The 26480-nt window shown below is 45.4% G+C and overlaps 1 protein-coding gene across 1 annotated transcript in view; it reads right to left on the bottom strand.

Moving 5' to 3' along the window:
* Nucleotides 1-26480, bottom strand: part of LOC135385990 (phospholipid-transporting ATPase ABCA1-like) — a 246497-nt gene that overhangs the window by 7138 nt on the left and 212879 nt on the right. Inside the window, exons 20-22 of the mRNA XM_064615667.1 lie at nt 14223-14686; nt 13513-13700; nt 5701-5874 (exon numbers count right to left, since the gene is read on the bottom strand). Coding sequence (XP_064471737.1) covers nt 5701-5874; nt 13513-13700; nt 14223-14686 — 826 coding nt within the window. The remainder of the gene's footprint in view (nt 1-5700; nt 5875-13512; nt 13701-14222; nt 14687-26480) is intronic.

The raw sequence follows: 26480 nt of genomic DNA, 5'->3' as shown, positions 1-26480 counted from the left end.
GACTAGGCGGCCGTTAGCTTTGCATTTCTGGTCCTTGTGCGGAAATTTATGAAATGCGAGAGATCTGTCCTTCCCTTGTGTACTTTTGCATCCCGGCACTCAGCAGTAACGTTTGCCTCTAGGGTTACCTGCTTTCGTCATCCCGCGCCATCCATGCTGATGCTATGCGTTTCGGGCACTCCCGCTCGGAAAGTCCCCTCCACTTGGAGCTTCGCAAACCACCGCGAGAGGCCGAGCGCCCTCGCGAAGATGCGAATAATGAACAGCGTCTTGTGTGTGAATCGTTTTTTACACTTGAGCTGGCAAGTATGACATGTGAGCTGTACTTTTTCATCGAATGTATTCGTCCTCTGCTCTGCGGCCGTTCACAACAAGGAACTCGCGCACCTCCGTGGCTTTGAGAGTGTTGCTGACGAGTTACGTTGGCCTCTAGCTATTCACCGCAACGTGTATTGGTTGTATCGCCGTCACCTATGGAAAGTGTCTGGTGGTTGCTTGGCGTTGCAGTTATATTTACGTCAATGGCAGTTATGTTTACGTTACGTGTTTGCAATCTGACAACAAAGGAAGTGCGTTGTGAAGTGCGCCTGTGATATTTGGAAGATGCCCTCTTTGTTGCTCGATTTGTTTGCACTGTGTGGTCTAATGTTTTGTTTTCCTTTGTTTCAACTCGTGTTCTTCGTCATCATTGCTGTTATTATTCAAAGCAGCTTCGCTCCTTCAGGAGATTTTGATTTACTCTGCATTTATTGTTCCACAGATGGCTGTATTTCCTTCCGTCATGCAAGAATTTATTCATGAGCACGTCACGTATTATGTATTTATTGTTGAGCACGTCGTAATTGCCAACCACCATGCCTACAGAAACTCAACCGCAGCGTATTGCGTAAGAGTATTCTGCACATCCTAGTTATTTCTGGTAACTGTTTGTCGTTTCACAAATTTATTGTTCAACCAGGTTTCTAATGCTGTGCAATACACCCATAACCCTAAGGCTGAGGGACACAATCTAACGACACCAGTTCGCCTGCTTCATTGCCATCTTATATTATTGTGTTACGTAAGCTTGAAGTCACCAGTTGAGGCAACTGGAAGGAAGCAAAAATTCCCAATGCTCACATAGCATGCCCAATATTTTGCAAAAAAAAAACGACAAGTAATTGGTACTATTTCAAGTAAACTGCTTGTTGGTCTTCTGACGGAAATCTGCTTCCATTGTGAAAGAACTGTTCCATTTGCCACCGGGACAGAGTCTTCAGCTATGCAGGTTCCTCCGAGGGTGTGGCCACACTTGTATGTGCGTCAAGGACGAGGGCATCAGGCTCAAACAGCTGAAATGTCGACATTTCGCTCAAATAGTACAATAACTAAGACCTAACATCTGCATATACACATTATATGCTATACATGCATAATTTTTATTTTTAATAGAACACAGGATACGTTCTATTTTACACTGTCACACAGCTCATCTAACAACTGTATTGGCACCAGTGTTACCAGCAATTAAGGGCTCAAGTAGCTGCACAGGCATGCGGGATGCCCAGTGCAAGGTGAACAGGTTGAGCACAGTAGTACACCACTGTTATGATAATGGTTGGTAGGGTTATTTTTTGGTAATGTGAAACAAAGTGCGGAGTTGTAGCAGGAACAAAATCTCATAAGGACATAGTGCATTTTTACTCTGCATTTAATCGCCTGCTTTGATGTACTGAATAATGCATCAAAGGTACGTTCCTTTAAATTAGAGGTGACCTGCAGAGCACTTGCTGGAGTTCTTCTGGCATGTTACCCTGGTGAAAGACTTCAGCTGCCATACACATGGGCTGCCCTGATTTGAGAGAGGAAAATAACACAGTATACAACTCCAGTTCCGGTGAATGCAAATGATGTAATCTAACTGAGCAATGATTATAAGATAAGAAGTGTAAACAAGAAAATGCCCCCCCTCAATATCATATTTGTGCACATGATACAGCAAACTGTAAATCAAATAACAAAAAGGTAAAAAAAAAACTGGAAGTAAGGAATCTGGAAGCAGGGTGCACAGCATTTGTCTGCTCTGAATAGCGGATTGCAATGATCATGCTGTCTCACCTAAGGGGTTTCAGGCCCAGCTGAGGAAGTCACCTGTAAAAAAAGCAGACGAGTGAAGAGAAAAGAACGGATACGTATGTTCAACATATTACATAAATATTCTGTTGAAGTATGGTTTCTAAGATCATGCTAAACGAAGTGTACTTTTATCAACAGTGCACCACCTGAGTTTAGGGACTAGATTCGGTAACTTCTACTTTCTTTTTTTTTCTTTTTACTCTCTCCGTGCCATAAGCGGCGGCAGGGTGCAGAGTCACGCAGATGAGAATTAACCTGTTTACGAAATCCTGAAATATGTGATAGCATTTGAACCACACGGACTGAGAGACCTTTGTTAGCCCCAATAACGAAAAATACTCACACCTTTGCGCCGTTTAGGTGGATGTTCTTTCCCCGGTGTGGACAGGTATTGTGATGGTGCTACACCTTGTTTCAGACGACACTGAGCTCGTTATCCAGTACGTTGAAGAGATTCAGCGTACCCTTCGTAAATTCGATCATGCAAATGTCCGCTAAAAACACGAGCAGTCGATGGCACCACAACGTCTTTCCACTCCGGCGCTCCGATTGCTTCGTGGCGTCAAAAGCTGTCCGTCTCGTCACTGGGAAGCATGAGGCATTGCATGCCAGGCGAATATTGAAGTAAATTAGGGCAACCAACTATTCATCATCGTCCCGGCATGTCGACGAAAACCACAGGATCCGACTGCGATGGACTGCGACCATCGCGCGGAAGCTGCCGTCATAGAGATTTCCACTCGCGACGAACGCATACGCGCGATCCTGAGGCTCAGCAGCACGTCACAATGTCGTGTTGCCGAGCCGGCTGGTGTCCCGTCAAGTTGCTCGCTGTGTCTCCGCTCGGCAGCTTGCCACGGCACGGCGATAGCTGTCCTCCCTTCGCCGCTCCGTTTAAATTCGCTCCTGAGAATATTCCTCGCATGATGAAGGTAAAATTTTGGTTCAAGACTCGGAAAAAGGTTTTCTTTCTGATGAAGACGAGAAAAAAATAATTTCATAATCCCTTTAAGGCTGCGTTAGACGCGAACAGCACTGAAATTACATTGCACTTACTAATCGGCGATAACTGTCGCGTAAACCATGTACAAGCAAGGAAAAACATCGAAAAACACCGCTTTCGCGAAAATCAATAAACATCGAAAAACATATGCCGAATCGGCCCAAAAATAATTAATACTACATCGAACACAAATAAACATCGAAAACGCAGAACCCTACTCATAGGGTATGGATATCAATATCCCTTGAGGGTATGGATATCAATAAATAAATTATCAAACGAAGTAAATTAGGCACGGTGTTCACATTGGTGAGGAAAAAGTGACCTTTCGTTGGTAAATTTTAGAATTCAATTCGCGAAAATTTTCATAATAACGCTTACGTCATATAACATTCACGTCACGAGGGGGCAAAAACGTAGTAAGAACTGCCTTTGACCGCATGATTCTAGGTAGCGTCGTTTTTCTATTATAATTCAATGGCGCGTTTTCTGGGACTCACTGTGTAAGACAAGGCGTGTTTTGGCTGCAGGCGTCAAGTGCACTTCTTCGCGAGTGCTGGTACCGCCTGCAAACGGAAGTGCTACGCGTTCCTGGCAGCGGGCGAGGGACAACAGCTGAAAAGAATACCGGCTAGAGAGCGGAGTGTACAAGGGCACTCGTCGGTAAACAATGGGCGCATGAAGATGGCATGGCCGCCGCTGCAGCAACTTTCTGTGAAACACAGCTCTTTAGAGGAATTTGTGGCACCCAGCGCCGTATTCTAGCAGCGGATTTCGAAGCACATCTAGGTATGTAGGTTTCAAGGTTCAAATCGAGTGGCTCACCTAAACTAGACATGAACTGCTTTCGAAACCACTATAAAAAATTCGAACACAGTATAAAAAGAACGCCTGGAACGAGAAGAAACTGAACAGAGAAAGCGAAGTGCTGAGGCTATACGCGAAATGACACGGTGGGGAAGTGAGAAGAAAAAAGGCAACAATCGCAGGTGGCATCCTTCCAAGAACTTCTTTTGAATGATCACACACTGGTCAGCCAAGGTGTCAAGTCAAAAGACACGGTGACGGGGGAGAGTGCAAGAATTCTGCTGAAGGACACTAAGTAAAAATTGCCAAAATTCCTCCAGCGCGTTCAAGGTATTGACAGTATCCCGTAGATAAAGAAAAAGGAGGAACCGGACGAACGTTGTAGTCTCAGCGATGACCATGGCACAGCAAATTATGGACAACTGGATCAATTGCATGTTCAGTGCTCACATTGATACAATTATCCATAGTTTGATTCCATGGGCAGCGCAAAAAGTACAACGTTTGTCTGGTTGTGTATTGTGACTGCCTCTAGGCAATGCGGAAAGTTTCATGTTGTACTGGTGTTTATCAGGCGTCGGTGTACGTTTTAACTAATCACGCCAGCTGGTCAACAAAATATTACTACTTTTCAAGAGTGTGTACACGTTTTAACTTGTCATGCTAGCTAGTCAATATTTTGTACACTGATATAAATATATCAGTATACAAAATTACATTAAAATGTTTACGTTAAGCAAATGCCTTGCTTCCCATGATTCCTGACCCTGTGCGGATCTCAAATGTTCAAGGAATCGATCTGCGTACCATCGTTTCTACAACAAAGTCCTGCATATGTGCTCCAAAATGCCAATTGGCCTCCTTCATGCCTTTTCCAGAAGCAGATTTTTGCTGCTCCAATTGGAGCTACAAAGGCCCTGACACCACTTACATCCATGTCTCTCTCACTGGCAATTCAAGTTAAAGCTTAGTGCTGATCTCTGAAGAATTCGCGTAACAAATCAATTTTCTCGAAGCCGCCATACAAGACGACAGCCATTGCAGCCGGCATTGATGTGCTCGCCTGCACAGTTGTGATCGGCGCCGCCGTGAGGTGCGCTGAAGGCAGTGTTCGAGATGCCCGTTGGTGAAGTGTGATGCGTCTATACTCTTGTTCAACGTAAGATCGGTATTCTCAGTGCATCTCTTTCTTTCTGTAGCTGACCAGCTGAAGCCAACAGTGTTTCAAGCGTTGTGTTAATTATACCTTCCAGGTAATTGTGGTATTATACCTTCCATAATATAGTCCTTAATTATACAGTTCAGTGCAATAAGCATGTGTCAGGCAGTTCATTTGCAACACCCATGATGCTATTCATGACTGAACATGACTACAGCCTTAAACGATAACTCAGGTCTCTGTGAAGTGGTCCTATGTTTTGGGTAACAGTTCTTTTTATCTCATCAGAGGAGGATGATATAGTATATTACTGCGCTTATCGTATAACTGCTGAATTTAAGCTGATGAAATTCTGCATAGTCAATGACGACGACATTTGAAAGAGGATATTACGACGCAGAAACACCAACACTCTCGCGCTCTTTGACGTAACTACATTGTCTCTTTTTCGCTACTATTTTCCTTTGCTCCTATTTTCCACGTTTTCATTACAAGTGCCATTAGAACCAGTGCGTACAGCTCAAGTAAATAAAAGATTAATAAACCATGCATTCGCCGGGAACATTTCAGCTTTGCTATGCAGCGCAAAAAAACGAACTAATCTTGTGATACGTACCTATGCGATGTCAGAATCATTGAAATCCCCGAAGCAGCCCTGACTCTCTTCACCACGGTGAAGATTTTCCTTCGAGCAACAACGTCCACTCCGGCACTCGGCTCGTCCAGGAACACCAGTTCGGGTAGTCCTATCATGGCAACTGCGATGCTCAGCTTTCTCTTATTGCCTCCACTGAAATGGTCCAAGGCCATGAAAAGACCCGACGCTAACAAATAGCGCCGTCATGCACCAATAGTACAGGGGCTCGTACATTGCGTCGTGTTTTGGATTTCGCGAGCGCATACGTCCCTTCGGGGATCGGGATTGCGACCAATAGTAAGGGCCAATGAAAACTCGAGTACTATAAGAAGCCTAAACAATTAGGGAAAATTCCAAGTCGAAATTTTTTACCCACATTTAACGCTCTCAAGCATTTTTAGACGTCTCCGGACGAATAATACTGCATTTCCCAATTCATTAATGGGGCGTTGTTAACCTATCACATTACTCCCAATGTCTATGTGGCAGTGATATAGAAATCTGTATCTGTATACACACTTGAAATGACTCGGAAAATTAACTGCACATACATCACTTCCTAACTGATTTAAGTCATTATTCTGCACATTTAATTCGTTAATGACTCAGGAATGGCACATCTTATTTCAGGTCATGGGCTGTACCATCACGGGTTACACCTGGTGGGTGTTACATCTGGGGTGGGAATGCAAAGCGGCACTCGAGGTGGCAGCACCGTCGTCATCACGGCGACTTTCCTCGCAAAAAGAAAAAAAAAGTGGTATTGAGGGAATAAGGTGCGCGAATATTCCAGCAACGGGAAAAGTATGCATGGGTACAGAACAACGATGGCTAATACACTTTTCATCGGGCATGATTAATCGCACATTTAATCACGAACATGCAGGCGAGACAAATGTCACTTGTAATCGAAAACACGTCGGCTAGACAAAGACATACTTCTAACGAGCAAGGCTATACACTACTCATCGCGGACTAAGCAATATAGTGGTCTTCTCGGACATACATGCGTGTCCAGGCCAATCGCGCTCTCCTGACAACGCGAACAAAGCACTAGAAAAGACGAAACGTCACTCACTAGCACTGAACACACTGAACACACTCTGAACACACACTATTCACCACATCAGTTCCGTCCTATGACTCCAGCACCGCCACCACCACAACAATAATAATAATGGTCACGAGAAGCACCGCGCATGACCTTCGCACTTGGCGGGAGCCAGACAGGCTTGAATAACAATCTTGGCGCCCACTCGCTGGACATACGTCACGTCTATGCGCAATGAGAGTGGTGGGTTTACAGAGCCACGTGCGGCGCCGGAGGAAACCTTTTAAATTTGTTCTGGCCTTTCTACATTTCATTTGGAAGCTATCTGTAAAGGCAGGTCACGTTATCTGCGGGGTGTCATTTTTGCTTGCCCAATACGTGGAAAACGCATCTGTGGTCTATGCTCTTTTGACAAATTTTGAGGCTTGAAACCGCGGGCTTTCCCGTTCAGCTGATAAGAGGCTTAGCTGAGGTTCTCCTCGGGAAGTTGCACAAGAAGCACGAAGAGGCTCCCAGGTATGATCGCCCATCCAGGATTGCGGCCATTCCATATGTCCACGCCGTTTCCCACAACATAACGAAAGTTGCTTAGCGTGCCGGTGTTAGCTTTGTATTCACTGCACCTAACAAGTTAGGCGGGTTGTGCCGACGCGTCAACAGTGAGGAAGCCGTTGCTTCCGGATGCAACAAAAAGCATGTAATGCCTTTCGTCCAGTGCAAGTGTAATGTTATTTATGACATTCCTCTGACGTACGGTAAGTCATATGTGGGGCAGACAGGACGGTGTCTGAATGGCAGGCTGCGCGAACACTCATCCTCCCTGCAAGCTCACACAGGCAGCAACCTGACCATGCACCGTCGCGGTTGCGGATGCCGACCTCGTTTGGAAGACACACGTGTACTTAGGAGCTACTCCAACAAGCTCGTCAGGGAAATTTACGAAGGAGCACAAATTCATATTGGAGGTGAAAGATGTGTCAGCAAGCCATTAGTGGACCTATTGTACAAAGAGATTAGTTACCTTGAAGAGTGCTCCTGAACTGTCCTCCTTTCATGTTCTTCTCTCCTTTTCGGTTTTGCCTCCTTTGGGAAGTAACGCTTCCCAATGGAGGCGGCCAAAAAGGCGGCCAAAATGGCTTCAGTTGCTAGTCAGCGCTGTGTGTGTGCGCTTGTTTCTTCTTCGTGTCCCGTCCCTGTGCTGTTTTCTACGTATCTATACTCTTGTTTCCCAGTCGACGGGAAAATATAAGAAACGGGAACTCCTCGAATTTATTCGCGTCATCTTGGAGGAAGCGTTTCAGGTCAGTTACCTGGAATGGTTGAAAACGCTTCAAAAATGTATCAGGAGAAGATGACGCTCAGTCGCATTTCAGTGAAGAAAGCAATATGAGCCAAGCGGCTGGTGGGCTGAATGTAGAATGATGTTCCTGAGTTTGGGAAACCGAAACCGAAAGAAACTGAACCACACACACGAAACCAAAACCAGGAAATACTCTTAATGGGCCTTGAATGCAAAGGAAAACAAAGCCTAAAGCGGAAGGTGGTTCAGCGGAAGGCATGTTGACGTACCGGGGTGTTCGTACATCATTCATTCTATAAGCCACACGTCTTCCTGCAATGTTAGCCTGCTTGCCTAGAGAGGGAGATACATGTATCCGACTCTCCATGTCGGTGCCGTACTTTGCACGGTAGCTGTGTGAGTTAAGCAGAGCTTTAGGATGCATTGTCCCGTAGCACCAACATAAGCCATTTGAAATATTTGAAGGTGAAGAAACCTTACTGTGTTTTACTCTTGGGGTAGGATCTTCACTGCTAAATCTTCCGTGAAGCTATGCGAGAACAGCGCAGAGCCGGGACATAAGGAAGAGATAAATGCACACACAGAGCGCTGACTAGCAACTGAAGCTTTACTTCCCAAAGGAGGCGAAGAAGCGAAAAAGACAGAAGAACAGGAAAGGAGGACGATCAAGAACAATCTTGAGAATAACTAATCTCTTTGTACACTAGCTCCACTGATGGCTTGCTGACACATCTTTCACCTCCATGGTGAACGTGTGCTCCTTTGTAGATCTCTCTGGCGAGACTGTCAGAGTCACCCTTAAGCACACGTGTGTCTTCCATATACGCAATCGCGACAGTGCATGGCCAGGTTGCTGCATGTGTGGGTTTGCAGGGAAGATAGGTGTAAGCGCAGCCTGTCGTTCAGACACTGCCTATCTGTCCCACATATGACTTGCCCCACGTTAGAGGAATGCAATAAACACCTGCATCTTACATGTTTTTTTTGTTGCATCAGGAAGCAACGGTTTCCTCACTGTTGACGCGTAACCTACGCCTAACACTCAGGGAAGAGAAATCCGTTGCGACACCCCAAATACGTGTCTCATTATCGGGAACTGATCACAGCAGCAAAGGGGAGTGATCCTATATTCTTGGTCACATGACCACAGCTAAACCAGACTGCGAAATGATCAGGGCGCCGTCGGGGGTCGGTCTTATGTTCTCTTGCGCTCTGCCACCTCCATTCCTACACGAATGGGAACTGGTCGTGGACTGTCGCACGTTCACAAGCCTAAGCCCCTATTGCATTTTCATTATTTTCCCGGCGGTCTCTGCTGCCTGGGTGAGAGCATAATGCAAGCAATGTACACGATTTCCAGGCTAGAGAGCTTGGTCTCCAACGAGGACAAGTACTATCCGGTGACGCCCTAGACCTATACCCCTCAGGGCTGCTTCCGGGGATTTCCTTCCTGAAACAATTGAACTCCCAACTTTCTCCCAGCAAATGTGCATACGATGACTTTTCAAAGAGTAGTAGATGTACACTTTCAATAATTGGACAACGCAGAATGATACAGCGCAGTTCGCGAGGCGTTCCATTATAGGGTGATTCGAAATAGAACGTACAGACAAAGGAGGCCATAACGGAACAAAAGGTCTCCGCTTGTCCGCGGCGCCACGCGTGGCGTTCCAGGAGCAATGTGTGTGACTTAGGCCCAACGAGAGGGCGCCAAGATGGCTATCGATCGCTACTTTGTCATTAATGAATTAAATGTGTCGATAATATCTTGAAGCATTCCTCTGTATGTGCTGCCATTTCGTGTGTGTAAACCGTGGGCGAACTGGGACATAAGATTTTGGGAGCGACATTGTAAGCTTATATGTCATCACATATGGCGCATATGTCTATCAATCTGGCCCGCCGACAGTGTCGGCACAAAATGGTGACTTGTTGGCTGTGACACCTTTTATACAGGTGAATCCGATAGGTGCCTATCTAACTAATGCAATCACGGTTGCCTCGGCTCGGTTACGCAGTCAGTCGGTCCGCAAGATTTTTTTCGACGCATTTCTTCTTATCTGCATATTTTACGCGTTTTCTTCTTCTTCAGCTACGCGTGTTTTGTGGGCGATATGCCTACGCCGCCTGCTGCCGTCGTCTTCGTCGTCAGAGTGAGAAAGAAAGGGATCTGCACCACGTCGTAGAATACAACGCGTGTCAAGCGAACAACGCGTAGAAGCATATTGCACGGTCCCACATTTCCTGCCCAACTTTTTGGCTCATATCCTACAACTCGCGCAAGTTCGTCATTGTTTTCCCGCTGCTTCTGTACTGCTCTCCGGCCTAGAGCAGACGACGTTATGTGTACCTTCGCGTTGGCGTGTACTTCGGTGCTACGATTCTACAAGTGACGTAACAGTGGATGCAAAACTACTCCAAAAGCCGGGAGACGACATAACTAGACAAAAAAGTAGAGAAACTCCGGCTTAACATAACAACAATGGATAGAGGTATCGGGATATGCGGTAGATCGAGTATTATTTTCGTATTAATGCTCACACGAAAGGAAGGAGAAGTATTCAAGGACGACTAGGACTTAGTATTCAAGGACGAAATAGAATTACGAAGCGTGGAAGATCAATGTCACACCTGTTAGACCAGTAACTGCGGATAAAAGTCCTCACCTCCTTTAATGATCCGCCCAATTTTTGAATGAATTGTTACGGTACATAATACATAATCAATTAATATTACATAATACATTACTATTCCTCCGGTGACGTCCGGTGGTGTCACAAATAATTTTTTTTTCTGAAATACAAAATCGTATTTTTATGACCTAATGAATTAGCTATGAAGCTTCTCATATAACCCTTGCCCTCCTACCACTGGGACCATACTGGAGCTTGCATGGTGCAAGAATGTCCGTCAAACGTTGAGGTAATCGCATTGTAGAACGCAGCGCTTATCATACATATAAGCTCGACAATAACATTAATGGTCGAAGCTTGTATTCTTCAAGTAAAGTGGATTCCGCAAACTAAATGGGATAACTGCGGCTGCAGCTTGACGGTGTTGTACGTGCAAGGGGCTTGATTTTGGGTTGAGCTGGTGTCGTACGCCTTGTTCGTTGATAACGCCGAAATTGGGTCCCTCGTTGCGAAACGTACGCATACGCTAAGGCTTCGCTGTGCTTAAGGTAACCCCGAAGCCACGAAATACAGTTGTCTAAGGCCCTAAACTGATCGTAGGACTACAACAGTGGTCGACAGGAAGTGGCCTGTAGATGCCACACCTAAAATTATTTCCGACATAGTGAGATAAATACCAGAAGGGAAGAGCATGACAATAGCAGCAATGCAGCAGTTTTCAGAGACGTAAACATCAGCTGCGACAGATTAGAAGTAGTCACATGGGTGCGCGCCCAATAAAGACGATTCATAACTGCTTCGAAATATGCTGAAGCGTCAATGGTAGAAGTGCAAGGGTGCAGGCGGTGTGGTACATTGTAATAACGACGATAAAACCCGAGACAAGGAACAGAAAAAGGACAACACGACACGTTCTCAAACTCCGCAACCCATTAAAGGGGGTTACTGAGTTTGAGAACCTGTCGTGTTGTCCTTTTTTCTGTTTCTTGTCTCGGGTTTTATCGTCGTTATTATGCTGAAGTGTTAGTGGCAAATATTATTTTGAACCGATAGATTCATTATTTGCAAAAGAAAGTAAAAAAATACAAGTGCTACTAAGGATGACGGCATCAAATCAAAATCACTAGCTGGCTCATGATAAATATATATTCGTATCGATTGAGGCCCCTCTGTCGTGTTCTTAAGCACCTTGAGGATTGTGTTGCATTTGTGAGTCTGAGTGTCACAGCCGCAAAACCGCTACTCTATGAAATATTTTGATCATCAGAATGCATGTGGCAGCGTTTTCGCGTTTTAGGTTTCACAAGCGACCAAGTATATAATACCCCTGTCACAGGAACACTTTCGATCCGCATTGAGCCAATGCTCATCGAGTTCAATGCGGATCCGGCGCTGCTACGCGGACATGGTAGAGTCGGGTCGAACTCCGATACTGCTCAACCCGATCCAGTTTGTTAAACGGGATCGAGATTCTCAAGACGGCTTGAAGACCGTCGTTGGCATCCTCGAACCCAGTGAATTTGGTGTAGTCAACAAGAACATTACATTAATTTGCAAATATTCCTACACAAGCCGATGGAATTTCACGGTTACGGTTTTAGTCTAGGTATGACGTGCGCCTGCGTTTGCTAATTTGTTTAATCTCGACAACTCTCGACACCCCGCCCCCCGTAAAGGCCTAGTAAACACCACAATGCGGAAGCGGATGCGGTTATTGTCGACTTTTTAGGAACATATTTGTCTATCCCAAGGTACTGCCTCGCAGTGCCGTGTATGCCAAAGGGAGTCTGGCCATTAGGAGGAGCCTAAAAAAGAGGCTCGACCTGTCAGTCAAACTTCGGCGCATTTCATTGGTTACCGTTTTCCATGGGGGCTGCCATGACACCAAATTTTCTCCAAGATGGAGGATGGTGCTTGGAACGGCGAAGCGGAGATTTCGTGACAAAAAAATTTCACAGACTACTTTAATTTCATACTGTGAGATCCTCATGTACGCATCTGCAAAATCAGCTTCAACTTTCGCTCCGTCATCATTATCTACGTGAAAATGGGATGTTTCGTCGCTAACGTTAGGCCTAGTTAAGATCGTGATACCAGGAAAATAGCAAGGACGACGAACATTATACGTAGGATTTTGCATTATATAATTGCATTTTATTTATACATACATCTTTGCTGCTTTTTGATTCAATGTACTTACATTACGTGATATAAAACTTCATACCGGCTGTCGTCTGCTACGAAGAAGCGGTTTTACCATCATCTTGGCCAATCACCTCTGCCAGCCACCATTTCTGTATTTCTGAGCCTTCCCAACATGCCTCTCTCCGTGCAGATGGCGTTGATAAAAGTGGGTGCAAAATCCGTCGTTTTGGTCTGTCACCAGTGATATCCGTTTCAATCCAAATCCATCAATTTTCTCCAAAATGGTAGCGCCCAGTAAATAAGGGTGAGGGATAAGTACTGGATGGATGTAACAATAGACAACTGTATTTCGACCTGTGATTGGCTAGATACTTCAAAAAGTGGGTGGAGCCTCAGGTATAGGCAGGTCCCATTAATGGCCAGACTCCCTTTGGCATACACGGCACTGCTGCCTCAGGGCTGTTAGCGCCGCCTGTCGACAAGTCAACCTTTCAGTACGCATTGAGTAGGACCTTGTAGCAGCATCGCGCACCGAACGCTCTTGAGAAACTCCATGCGGATCGGATTCAATCCCCATTGAAAGTGCCGTGTGACAGGGGTGTTAATCCCAGATCGCTGCTGAGGATCCTCGTGCTGAAATCAATGAATCAAGCTATGCTTACCTATAATTGCCAGAAACCTTATACGCGTGCAGCGACAAATCCACAACCTTGATCATGCTGTCCACTAGAGTACGGATGTCCTTTTCTGGAACCCCACGTAGACGAGCGAACAGGTATAGGGTTTCAAATGTATTCAGCTCTGCAATAAGGCCGCCATACTGCATGCAGTAGCCAATTTTAGACTGCCACTGTAATGAAGAAGCAGCGCATGGAAGACGTTACGTGACACCCAACATCGACTGACAGTTATGGTATGTTCGTCTCATCCCCACTCGCTGTAAAGCGCTTTGGCGAGGCGCTTTGCAACAGTTTGTTGTCAAGGAGTGCGCGTGCTCTGCGCTCGCCAGCTTCCTCGCGATTGATTACTCCAATTAGAAGTGCTCTAGGGATCTCAGCAGCTTTATTAGTGCTGTTACAACAAACGCAGAAGAGTATGACCATGTCCCTGTGGGGCCTTCTACGGGAAAGCCGTCAGCGTGGTTGCAGTGGTAGATTCAGGTCCCATATCGTTTTACGCTTCTACAAATAACAAAACCCGCCTCAAGTTATCAAGAATTGCTGAAGTGTTCAGCTCGGCTACGGTTCGTGTTCGGCTCGTGTACGGTTGTTCCGCGTCGGCTGCGGAGCAAGAGACTGGTTCTCCCGCTTCGGTTCAAAACACCGGCACGACCAGCTAAAGATGCCATCACATGCAACAAAGGGTTACAAACCTGTCGAACTCCAGCACTCATAATCATGTTGCCCATACATGCGTCCCCGGCCGTTGGAGTCAGCAACCCGGTCAGCATTTGGAAGGTCGTCGACTTGCCAGCCCCATTCACGCCAAGCAAGCCGAAACATTCTTTAGGGTTGACGGTGAAACACAGAGAACGCACGGCTGTTAAATTAGGAAACTGTTTTTTTAGACGACGCACAACAAGTGTGTACCGAGAAACAGCTTGGGTTGATACCACTTTCTCGACAAGCGCCCGCTCTGCCTCAGCATCGCTGTCATCTAACACTTGCACTTCGCCGTCTGTATTCCATCGTCCAGAAGGAGTGTCCCATAGGCATACGATCGCAAGAAACAAAACTGCTTCAACCATCATGATGATAAGCTGTTGACCGACAGCATCCGAAGATAGGGACAGTGGCGACAGCATGAGATCGTTACCTTTCTTTCCTTTCTTCGCCTCTGAAATAAAAATTATCCAATTTGTCAAAGTTAGCCATCTCGCTCTACTTTATGCAGCTTATCTGGGTTCTCCCTCCAGAACTTAGACCCTTCATCATCTCGCGCCACTGTTAGAAATAAGAGGGTAGTTGTGAAATAATAATCTCTATTCGTCTCGACGGGCAACATATGAAAATGGGACGACAACTAGAAGCCCGCTTACTCACGGCGAGCGACCCCCTTGTTTTTGCTCTCCCGTCTGTCTCCTCTCAGGTTGAACGTTTTCCATGTCTGACCGCTCTCATTTCTCTTTCGGTAGAGCTGCGTTACTAAATGCGACAGCGTTTATGAGCGAGCCCACTGCGTTTTCTTGAGGCAGGGTATGTGCCTTTGTAAAACCTGCATTCCCAAGCAGCACAATGTACTGAAAGTCGAGTGCAATAGGGGTGGACGGTATGTGTCTTATCAATGTTCTTTAGTTTCATGTGTCTGTTCAAGGCCTTCCACCTACCCGTCCACCCCTATTGCACTCGACTTTCAGTACATTTTGCTGCTTGGGTTCATTCCCTGCTGCTAGGATATTACGTGTGTTTTGATAACGCCGAAGTATTCCCAGTGATAACAAACGTGGCCACGAAACGTAGAAAAACTGCCTGGCAGTGACGAGGGCGCGAAGGAAGTCGTTAAATGCGGCAGTGCAACACAGAACAAAGCAGAGAGAAAAGGAAGAGACAAGACGAAGCTGAAGCAGCAGCCCCATTCACAACAGCGACATTTCGACTACAGGACCCGGACCTTCAACTTTCACTTATCGATCGTTATCGTTATATTCAAGGTTGGCCCACTCCAAAGCCGCTGTGGTATAGGCTCGCACATAAGCTCGTGGCGAATCACGGGTCGAAGTGATGCATTTAGCGCGCTATGGGAGAGTGACACGTTTAAGATTGGGTACCTGAGCACGAACACGTCTCGTATAACGCCAGTCCCCACCTCGCTTATCTGACTGATATGCGCCGTTTCGCTGTCATAATCGCACGGACAAAACACAGATAATCACATAGCACCTTGATATCACAGGCTTTCAATTTTCCTTCAGGACTCCCCGTTGCGAACTAAGTTCAAGAACGTGTAAAGGCTGGTTCACACTGTCACATTTACGCTTGCGGCTACGGGTTACGGGCGCTTACGGTGGGGGTCGCCATGACGACGAAGAGACGGCGCCCGCAAGATCGTTTCCGCAGGGAGTTGAGGCAACTTCAACTTTTCTCTCGCAAGCTCCGTAACCGTAAGCGCACTGGCCAATAGGATGGCAGCAAAGTTCGGATGCCGCGCATGCGTTTTGTCTCGCGCGTCTCCTTGCAAAGATGGCGCAAACACTGGATGTCTCAGAAGCTCTTATTCTCCAAGTTGAGAAGTTTCCCTGGCTATACAATAGCAAAAGAAGCGACTACAGGGATGCCACGCAAAAAGAAAACTCATGGATGACAAATAGCATAGCAGCGGGTCTGTCAGGTGATATCTTCACTCAATGAATCTGTCCGACGTAGCGAATTGTACGTTGCACTGTTGACGATGGCGTTAAGTTAAGAACATTAACAGTTAAGAACATTAACAGTTAAGAACATCGTCAAGAAATGTCTTCCAAAGCAGCCGGCACCGGGGTGCTGGACGCCATGCTACTCTGTGGCTCTATTTCACTTTACTTCGGAAGGATGGCGCTCTAGGCGGCCGCTCCTCATTGCAGGGACGGAGCGCCGAAACGTAGTAATGTGAACGATGCAGGAACGGGGGGGGGGGTAGCCAGCAACGAGATGGGTACTACGTAAGCGCAACCCGTAGACCGTAAGCGCGAACGTGGCAGTGTGCACCAGCCCTAATTCGTTGTTGGATAAGGAAGTGGAAGAGCGTCCTCTTGCGCTTCACTGCGACCACCCACCACAAAAATATGTAAACCGAAACCAATTAATTACTGCAACAAATGACCCGATGGCAGTTTTTTCTCTAAAAGGTGTCCACCGAAGGTCCCAAAAGGTGTCGTACCTATTTTAAAGCCGACTTTGCCCTGATTTAAAAGTCATGAAACTCATCTGAATCTTTATTTAAATAATGCCTACAAGCTGCGCACCGCATGAATGAGGGCGAGGGGCTCACCTCGCCCTCATTCACACGCTGCGCGGTTTCTAGATGGTATCGGACAGGTACTTGTAAAAAAGAAAGTTCTTCGTGCACCCATTGGTGCACCCATTCGTAAATTATTTAGCCATGGGATTTCACTGAGACACCCATATATATTGTTAATCAAATATCAATTTAATTACTTGGACTTTAAAATTTAAACTTGGACTTGGACTAATAAAATTAATTTAACTTGACTATTAACTTAACTATTAATTTAATAAAACTAATAAAATTAATTATTTTTTATTAGTCCAAGTCCAAGTTTAAATTTTAAAGTCCAAGTTTATATATATATATATATATATATAAGCAGGAAAAATCAGAAGACGACAAAGAGCTTACAGGAAAACACAAAGGGGAGTTTATTAAGACATATAGGGATAGGGGTCGACGTTTCGGCAGTCAGCGCTGCCTTCGACGGGACTGGGGTTTGGTGACAAGAACAAGCTTTATATATGGGAGAGGGTTATGTACAAGGGAAAGAGAGCAGCGCATGCGCTTTTGTCATGACTAACATAGGTTGGTGACTAAGTGAAAGGGGAATGACCGGGTCTGTGCAGCAGGACCTTGAGGAAATACCCGTGAGCCTGAAAAAAAGAGACAAAAGAGTGTATGTATTGTGCTGGATTAGGAATGCAGGTTGCGAATAGTAGAAAGGATTCCTGGATCTTCGTTTATCTGACACTGAAATTTATGAATGAGATAAGACTCGCGCTGTTCCCTGAGCCGCTGGGAAAGAAAGCCTGACTGCAGGATGAAAATAGATATATTGGAAATTGAGTGTCCTGGTTTACTGAAATGGCGCGACACTGGCAGATTAGGTTTCTTCGCGACGTCAGATTTGTGGTTATTGAATCGCGTTCTAAATGAAGTAGCTGTCTGTCCGATATATTGGGCGTTGCATTCATTACATTGAAGAAGATAGACAACATTGGAAGAATTACAGTTAAAGTCGCCATTAATGTTGACCCGATAATTTGAATTGGTACTATCTGCAGAGTTAGCGGCTTGCATTGATTTACAAATTTGGCATCTAGTTGCATTACAAGGGTGGCAACCAATGTTATTTTCTGGAAGTTTGTTAATTTTGGCATTTACTAGTCTGTCTTGGATGTTCCGCGCCCGGCGATAACTTACGCGCGGTGGCTGTGAGAATATTTCCTTCATCCGATCAGATTGTGAAAGAATTGTGTAGTGGCGGTTGAGTATCCGGCTAATGTTAGGAACGCTGCCATTGAATGTGACAGTGAGATTTACTGCAGAATTACCATTGGCTCGAGGAGATCTTTGGAGCAATTGTTGGCGATCTGTGGATCTTGCTCTGGCTATAGCGTCTTTAACAAGTTTGTCCGGGTATTCACGATCAATGAAGGTTTGTTCTAGTCGTTGGAGATGGTTGTTTAGTTCGGCATCGTTAGTGCATATTCTGCGGTAGCGCAATGCCTGACTATAAGGTATGGCTAATTTAGTATGCCTTGGATGGCAACTGCGGAACGATAAGTATTGCTGAGCATCTGTAGGCTTCCGGTATAAGTTGGTTGAGATGCCGCCGTCTTGTAACTTGACTTCCACATCCAAGAAGGTAACAGTGGAGGCGGAGTAGTGGGAGGTAAATTGAATGTTAGGGTGAATTTGGTTGAACCGGTTGATGAACGTGAGAAGGTCGCTTTCAGAATGAGGCCATATGATAAAAATATCATCTAAAAATCTCTTGTACACAAGTGGTTTCAACACGGAACATTCGAGAAATGTTTCCTCCAGGGATGCCATGAAGATATTTGCATAGTTGGGGGCCATTCTCGTGCCCATAGCTGTCCCGTTAACATGCAGATAGTGCTTGTTATCAAATTCAAAGTTATTGGAGGTCAAAATAAGTGTTAGCAGTTCGGTGAGGACAGTAGGATCATACGGCTGGTCAGGTTGATTTTTGTATGCTGAAACGGCCGCTGCTATACCATCTGCGTGGGGAATATTAGTGTAAAGGGACGTGACGTCTAACGTTGCCAAGAGACAGCTTGAGGGAACGGTTACTTGCGATACAGTTTGAAGGAAATGGTTGGTATCTTTGACGTAGGAAGGTAATTTAGGGGGGATAGATTTGAGAACGTGATCGACGAAGGACGATATATTTTCTGTAGCGGTACCGTTACTGGACACAATTGGTCTTCCGGGATTGCCTGGTTTATGTATCTTAGGGAGCATGTAAAATCGGCCTGGTTTAGGGTCTTTAGGAAGTAAGTATTCGTAGAGCGCATCGCCAATTTTCTTAGTGGTCTTTAACCGTTTTAGTGTTTTACATATATCTGCGGCAATTTCATTAGTGGGGTCGGATTGGAGAGGTTTGTATAAGTCTGCACAATTAAGTTGACGGAGTCCTTCCGCCACATAAGCTTGCTTATCCATTACGACTATGGCACCTCCTTTATCAGCCTGTTTGATGATGATACCTTCGTTGCTTTCTAGCGCGGACAAGCTTTGCTGTTAATTTGATAACAAGCACTATCTGCAAGTTAACGGGACAGCTATGGGCACGAGAATGGCCCCCAACTATGCAAATATCTTCATGGCATCCCTGGAGGAAACATTTCTCGAATGTTCCGTGTTGAAACCACTTGTGTACAAGAGATTTTTAGATGATATTTTTATCATATGGCCTCATTCTGAAAGCGACCTTCTCACGTTCATCAACCGGTTCAACCAAATTCACCCTAACATTCAATTTACCTCCCACTACTCCGCCTCCACTGTTACCTTCTTGGATGTGGAAGTCAAGTTACAAGACGGCGGCATCTCAACCAACTTATACCGGAAGCCTACAGATGCTCAGCAATACTTATCGTTCCGCAGTTGCCATCCAAGGCATACTAAATTAGCCATACCTTATAGTCAGGCATTGCGCTACCGCAGAATATGCACTAACGATGCCGAACTAAACAACCATCTCCAACGACTAGAACAAACCTTCATTGATCGTGAATACCCGGACAAACTTGTTAAAGACGCTATAGCCAGAGCAAGATCCACAGATCGCCAACAATTGCTCCAAAGATCTCCTCGAGCCAATGGTAATTCTGCAGTAAATCTCACTGTCACATTCAATGGCAGCGTTCCTAACATTAGCCGGATACTCAACCGCCACTACACAATTCTTTCACAATCTGATCGGATGAAGGAAATATTCTCACAGCCACCGCGCGTAAGTTATCGCCGGGCGCGGAACATCCAAGACAGACTAGTAAATGCCAAAATTAACAAACTTCCAGAAAATAACATTGGTTGCCACCCTTGTAATGCAACTAGATGCCAAATTTGTAAATCAATGCAAGCCGCTAACTCTGCAGATAGTACCAATTCAAATTATCGGGTCAACATTAATGGCGACTTTAACTGTAATTCTTCCAATGTTGTCTATCTTCTTCAATGTAATGAATGCAACGCCCAATATATCGGACAGACAGCTACTTCATTTAGAACGCGATTCAATAACCACAAATCTGACGTCGCGAAGAAACCTAATCTGCCAGTGTCGCGCCATTTCAGTAAACCAGGACACTCAATTTCCAATATATCTATTTTCATCCTGCAGTCAGGCTTTCTTTCCCAGCGGCTCAGGGAACAGCGCGAGTCTTATCTCATTCATAAATTTCAGTGTCAGATAAACGAAGATCCAGGAATCCTTTCTACTATTCGCAACCTGCATTCCTAATCCAGCACAATACATACACTCTTTTGTCTCTTTTTTTCAGGCTCACGGGTATTTCCTCAAGGTCCTGCTGCACAGACCCGGTCATTCCCCTTTCACTTAGTCACCAACCTATGTTAGTCATGACAAAAGCGCATGCGCTGCTCTCTTTCCCTTGTACATAACCCTCTCCCATATATAAAGCTTGTTCTTGTCACCAAACCCCAGTCCCGTCGAAGGCAGCGCTGACTGCCGAAACGTCGACCCCTATCCCTATATGTCTTAATAAACTCCCCTTTGTGTTTTCCTGTAAGCTCTTTGTCGTCTTCTGATTTTTCCTGCTTATTTCATTCTCGTGGTCAACCGCCCTCCTAAGCTTCTAATCTATTTCTACGATGACCACCGACAGAGGAGGACCAAAGATGCCCATCAGGAAGTACCCTTTTTATGCTCCTGTCATAGCTGTACTTGGTGACTCACAAACTAAATATCTCCGTTTCCACTTCGACCCCAGATCACGTACTGCCCCGACAATGTTCGTGTCCAAGAGCGGAGGCCGAATCGCAGACTTCAAAGAAGAGGTGGACCAGCTGCCCACAAGTGTTCGTGTCGTGGTGTTGCACTGTGGGACGAATGACATGCCGGACACCGATCCCGACATGGCCATCCGTCGCTATGTGCAACTCATCGACCACATTCGCTCTCGGGGAAACATCGAACTTGTGGTATGTACCCTTATCTTACCCAGATCCTACAACCGCCGTCGTTCTTATCTTGACAGGCGACGCGAATTCCAATGCAATCCCCGGGCGTTTGCGTTCAACCAACGACTGATGACCCTGTGCCGAAGTGCCCGTGACCTGTATTTCCTGGACCATGGTTTCCACCGACAGCCCCCAACCAGAGTCCTTGCAGCTGACGGCCTCCACCCCAGTTTTGAAGGAGTCACCCAGATCGCACACCGACTGCGGTCCCTGGTACCCCGGCTGCTCCGTCGCCTACCCACACGTACAGCAAGCACTGGAACGCCGGACCCCGTATGGCCGACACTCCAGGAGGCTGCAGCATGGACACAAAGAAGCACACGTGCCGAGAAATCGTCACGATCCAAGCAGCAGGATTGACTAGCCGGTGAGTCAGTACCAATTCACTCTCCACAAATTGTCAGCAGTAGCACTGAGGCGTTCTTTAAGCTCAGAAAAATCGCGGATAAAGTTGCACGCTACACCTCCCACCGTGATACTTTGGCTACTTATCATGAAAACGACAGGATTCCGCGTGGGCTAGAAATCCAAAAAACATCAACCTTCCCCCTGAACCATGAACGCAATGTGCAATGGCTGTCCATTCTTAACAAAGCATCTTTAGACCTAACTAAAATTCTAATTTCTCACTGCCAAGATACTATCCAGTCTCTATCCGAAGACGCCGACGCCATTAACAGCACTACCCCGTTGTCACATTCTCATAGATCAGAGTTAGACAAATTCCTCCAAAAGAAAAACGTCCACCTGAAGCTCCGAAAGCAAAAGAAATTATTTAGAGACAAAATCGATTGCCCTCCAACTCATAATAATTCCACAGATTCGGCATCCTCTAATTCCGAAGCCAGTAGCAATACTTCACAACTACGTCCAGATACTCCGTTAGACAGCAACAGCCAGTTTGCCCCCGACATCCCCACACTAACCAAATCTAGCGTAGTGAACCTTTCTTCCCGTGACCTTACACCCGCGGAAATCTCTCTACTGGAGAAGGGATTATCGTTTTGTCCCAATAACAGTAAAATCGATGAATATCAGCTACATCTGGATCTTGACAACTTTGCGCGGCGACTACGCCTTACGGAATACTTCTACGACAAACCGCAATCAAATCTAAATCCTTTCCGTATAAAATCCGATTTTACTCCCAACCCGAACCGAGATAAAAGTCTTGATATGTATATCAAAGCTGTTCAGAAAGATATTCTCAGTACTTATGCAAGCTCAAACAATCGGAAATTCCGGCACAATCTTACGAAAGCAGAACAGCAAAGCTTGTCCGCGCTAGAAAGCAACGAAGGTATCATCATCAAACAGGCTGATAAAGGAGGTGCCATAGTCGTAATGGATAAGCAAGCTTATGTGGCGGAAGGACTCCGTCAACTTAATTGTGCAGACTTATACAAACCTCTCCAATCCGACCCCACTAATGAAATTGCCGCAGATATATGTAAAACACTAAAACGGTTAAAGACCACTAAGAAAATTGGCGATGCGCTCTACGAATACTTACTTCCTAAAGACCCTAAACCAGGCCGATTTTACATGCTCCCTAAGATACATAAACCAGGCAATCCCGGAAGACCAATTGTGTCCAGTAACGGTACCGCTACAGAAAATATATCGTCCTTCGTCGATCACGTTCTCAAATCTATCCCCCCTAAATTACCTTCCTACGTCAAAGATACCAACCATTTCCTTCAAACTGTATCGCAAGTAACCGTTCCCTCAAGCTGTCTCTTGGCAACGTTAGACGTCACGTCCCTTTACACTAATATTCCCCACGCAGATGGTATAGCAGCGGCCGTTTCAGCATACAAAAATCAACCTGACCAGCCGTATGATCCTACTGTCCTCACCGAACTGCTAACACTTATTTTGACCTCCAATAACTTTGAATTTGATAACAAGCACTATCTGCAAGTTAACGGGACAGCTATGGGCACGAGAATGGCCCCCAACTATGCAAATATCTTCATGGCATCCCTGGAGGAAACATTTCTCGAATGTTCCGTGTTGAAACCACTTGTGTACAAGAGATTTTTAGATGATATTTTTATCATATGGCCTCATTCTGAAAGCGACCTTCTCACGTTCATCAACCGGTTCAACCAAATTCACCCTAACATTCAATTTACCTCCCACTACTCCGCCTCCACTGTTACCTTCTTGGATGTGGAAGTCAAGTTACAAGACGGCGGCATCTCAACCAACTTATACCGGAAGCCTACAGATGCTCAGCAATACTTATCGTTCCGCAGTTGCCATCCAAGGCATACTAAATTAGCCATACCTTATAGTCAGGCATTGCGCTACCGCAGAATATGCACTAACGATGCCGAACTAAACAACCATCTCCAACGACTAGAACAAACCTTCATTGATCGTGAATACCCGGACAAACTTGTTAAAGACGCTATAGCCAGAGCAAGATCCACAGATCGCCAACAATTGCTCCAAAGATCTCCTCGAGCCAATGGTAATTCTGCAGTAAATCTCACTGTCACATTCAATGGCAGCGTTCCTAACATTAGCCGGATACTCAACCGCCACTACACAATTCTTTCACAATCTGATCGGATGAAGGAAATATTCTCACAGCCACCGCGCGTAAGTTATCGCCGGGCGCGGAACATCCAAGACAGACTAGTAAATGCCAAAATTAACAAACTTCCAGAAAATAACATTGGTTGCCACCCTTGTAATGCAACTAGATGCCAAATTTGTAAATCAATGCAAGCCGCTAACTCTGCAGATAGTACCAATTCAAATTATCGGGTCAACATTAATGGCGACTTTAACTGTAATTCTTCCAATGTTGTCTATCTTCTTCAATGTAATGAATGCAACGCCCAATATATCGGACAGACAGCTACTTCATTTAGAACGCGATTCAATAACCACAAATCTGACGTCGCGAAGAAACCTAATCTGCCAGTGTCGCGCCATTTCAGTAAACCAGGACACTCAATTTCCAATATATCTATTTTCATCCTGCAGTCAGGCTTTCTTTCCCAGCGGCTCAGGGAACAGCGCGAGTCTTATCTCATTCATAAATTTCAGTGTCAGATAAACGAAGATCCAGGAATCCTTTCTACTATTCGCAACCTGCATTCCTAATCCAGCACAATACATACACTCTTTTGTCTCTTTTTTTCAGGCTCACGGGTATTTCCTCAAGGTCCTGCTGCACAGACCCGGTCATTCCCCTTTCACTTAGTCACCAACCTATGTTAGTCATGACAAAAGCGCATGCGCTGCTCTCTTTCCCTTGTACATAACCCTCTCCCATATATAAAGCTTGTTCTTGTCACCAAACCCCAGTCCCGTCGAAGGCAGCGCTGACTGCCGAAACGTCGACCCCTATCCCTATATGTCTTAATAAACTCCCCTTTGTGTTTTCCTGTAAGCTCTTTGTCGTCTTCTGATTTTTCCTGCTTATTTCATTCTCGTGGTCAACCGCCCTCCTAAGCTTCTAATCTATATATATATATATATATATATATATATATTAAAAAAAAATAGCATAGCCTCTTTGGCTGCACGTTGAACATATGTTTATAAGTCCCAAACATCGCCACACCAGCATTGGACAGCTGTTTCGGCCTTATTGGGCCTTCATCAGCAATGCGTAGGTGGGCGACGTTCGAGCGAGTGGCGTCGGTGGAGTCCGACGCCACTCGTGGTTTTGACGAAATCAATACAAAGTTTTTGAAGAGCACTGTACAATACACATCAATCATACTCTCCAAACTGTTCCAGCGGTCACTCAATACGCATACAATTCCTAATGATTGGAAAGGCGGGAAGGTGGTTCCAATACACAAATCCGGGAGTAAATCTTCGCCGTCTAATTATCGTCCTATTTCCCTCACCAGCATCCCCTGCAAATTGTTAGAACACCCATAACTTAAAAACCCGAGACTAGGGGACAAAAAACCTTGTCTGTGTTTGTCGTTTGTCGTTTGTGAGACCTTGTCTGTTGAACATACCGGTAATCCAGAAGATGTGGGTTCGAGTCCTACAGCTGGCTAACCTTTTCAGTGACTTCTATCTTTCACCTTGTCTGTGTTTGTCGTTCTTTTGTCCCCTAGTATCGGGTTTTTAAGTTATGGGTCTATACCACCAGCTGGCTTGCTACCTCTCTATCCTCTTGTTAGAACTCGTTTTATTCTCACATTTAGCGTCATTTCGTGAAACAAACTCGTTTTTCTCTCACGCGCAACATGGGTTTCGCAAGAAATTTTCCTGTGAAACACAACTTATTTCTTTCACTCACAAACTTCACCGAATTTTGTATCGTAACTCATCTGCTGACTGTATATTTCTCGATTTCTCTAAAGCCTTTGATAAAGCATGTCATAAACTTCTATTACTTAAACTAAGTAAACTAAATCTTGATCATAATCTTCTCTCTTGGTTGCATTATTACCTGTCTAACCGTTCACAGTACGTCACAGCTAACGGCTATGACTCCACGGCTAGCTCAGAGACACTAACTAATGCAATCGAACTTGTCAAAAATAATTCTGCGCGTTTCATTACTGGTAATTACTCTCGCAGAGCGAGTATTAGTAGGATTGACAGGGATGTTCAGGAGCTATCCCATCGGAAAAAATAGCCGAAGATCATGTTCTACGGAGCTCCCACAGGATAGCGCACGATGAACTTTTCAGTGCAGTCTGTCAGTCTGACGAAATGAGGTTGGAAACCCAGCCCACCCGGGCATCGCAGAAGAGATAACACAGCCCTAGTGAAAATGTATCTGAGAGGCCTCTCAGGTCTAATATGTTATGGGACTGAGAGGACCTCTCAGGCTGAGAGGTCCTCTCAGGCTGGTGGACCTCTCAGGCTGGTGGACCTCTCAGGCTGACCTCTCAGGTTGAGGGGACCTCTCAGATTGACAGGACCTCTCAGAAGCTAATGCCCAGATCTGACATCGGAACATCAATGTTCAATTTCGCCGTCTACGCTGCACCTGTCGTCGGAGTGGTATAATCATACAGTGCTATGATACACCAGACATAGATACAGACAAGTACATGTCACAAAACTCCACATATATTGAGTTCCTTCGATTGTACAGATACACTCAAGGCATGCACACTGCTATCTGATTATGTAACAGTTATTTCAAATGTCTTACAGAATTGTGAATATCTAATATTTGTTGAAGGATCGCTCGCAAGAA

The sequence above is a fragment of the Ornithodoros turicata genome, chromosome 1 (assembly GCF_037126465.1).
Source record: "Ornithodoros turicata isolate Travis chromosome 1, ASM3712646v1, whole genome shotgun sequence".
Lineage (NCBI taxonomy): Eukaryota > Metazoa > Arthropoda > Arachnida > Ixodida > Argasidae > Ornithodoros > Ornithodoros turicata.
This window is presented reverse-complemented; position numbering and strand designations above follow the sequence as displayed.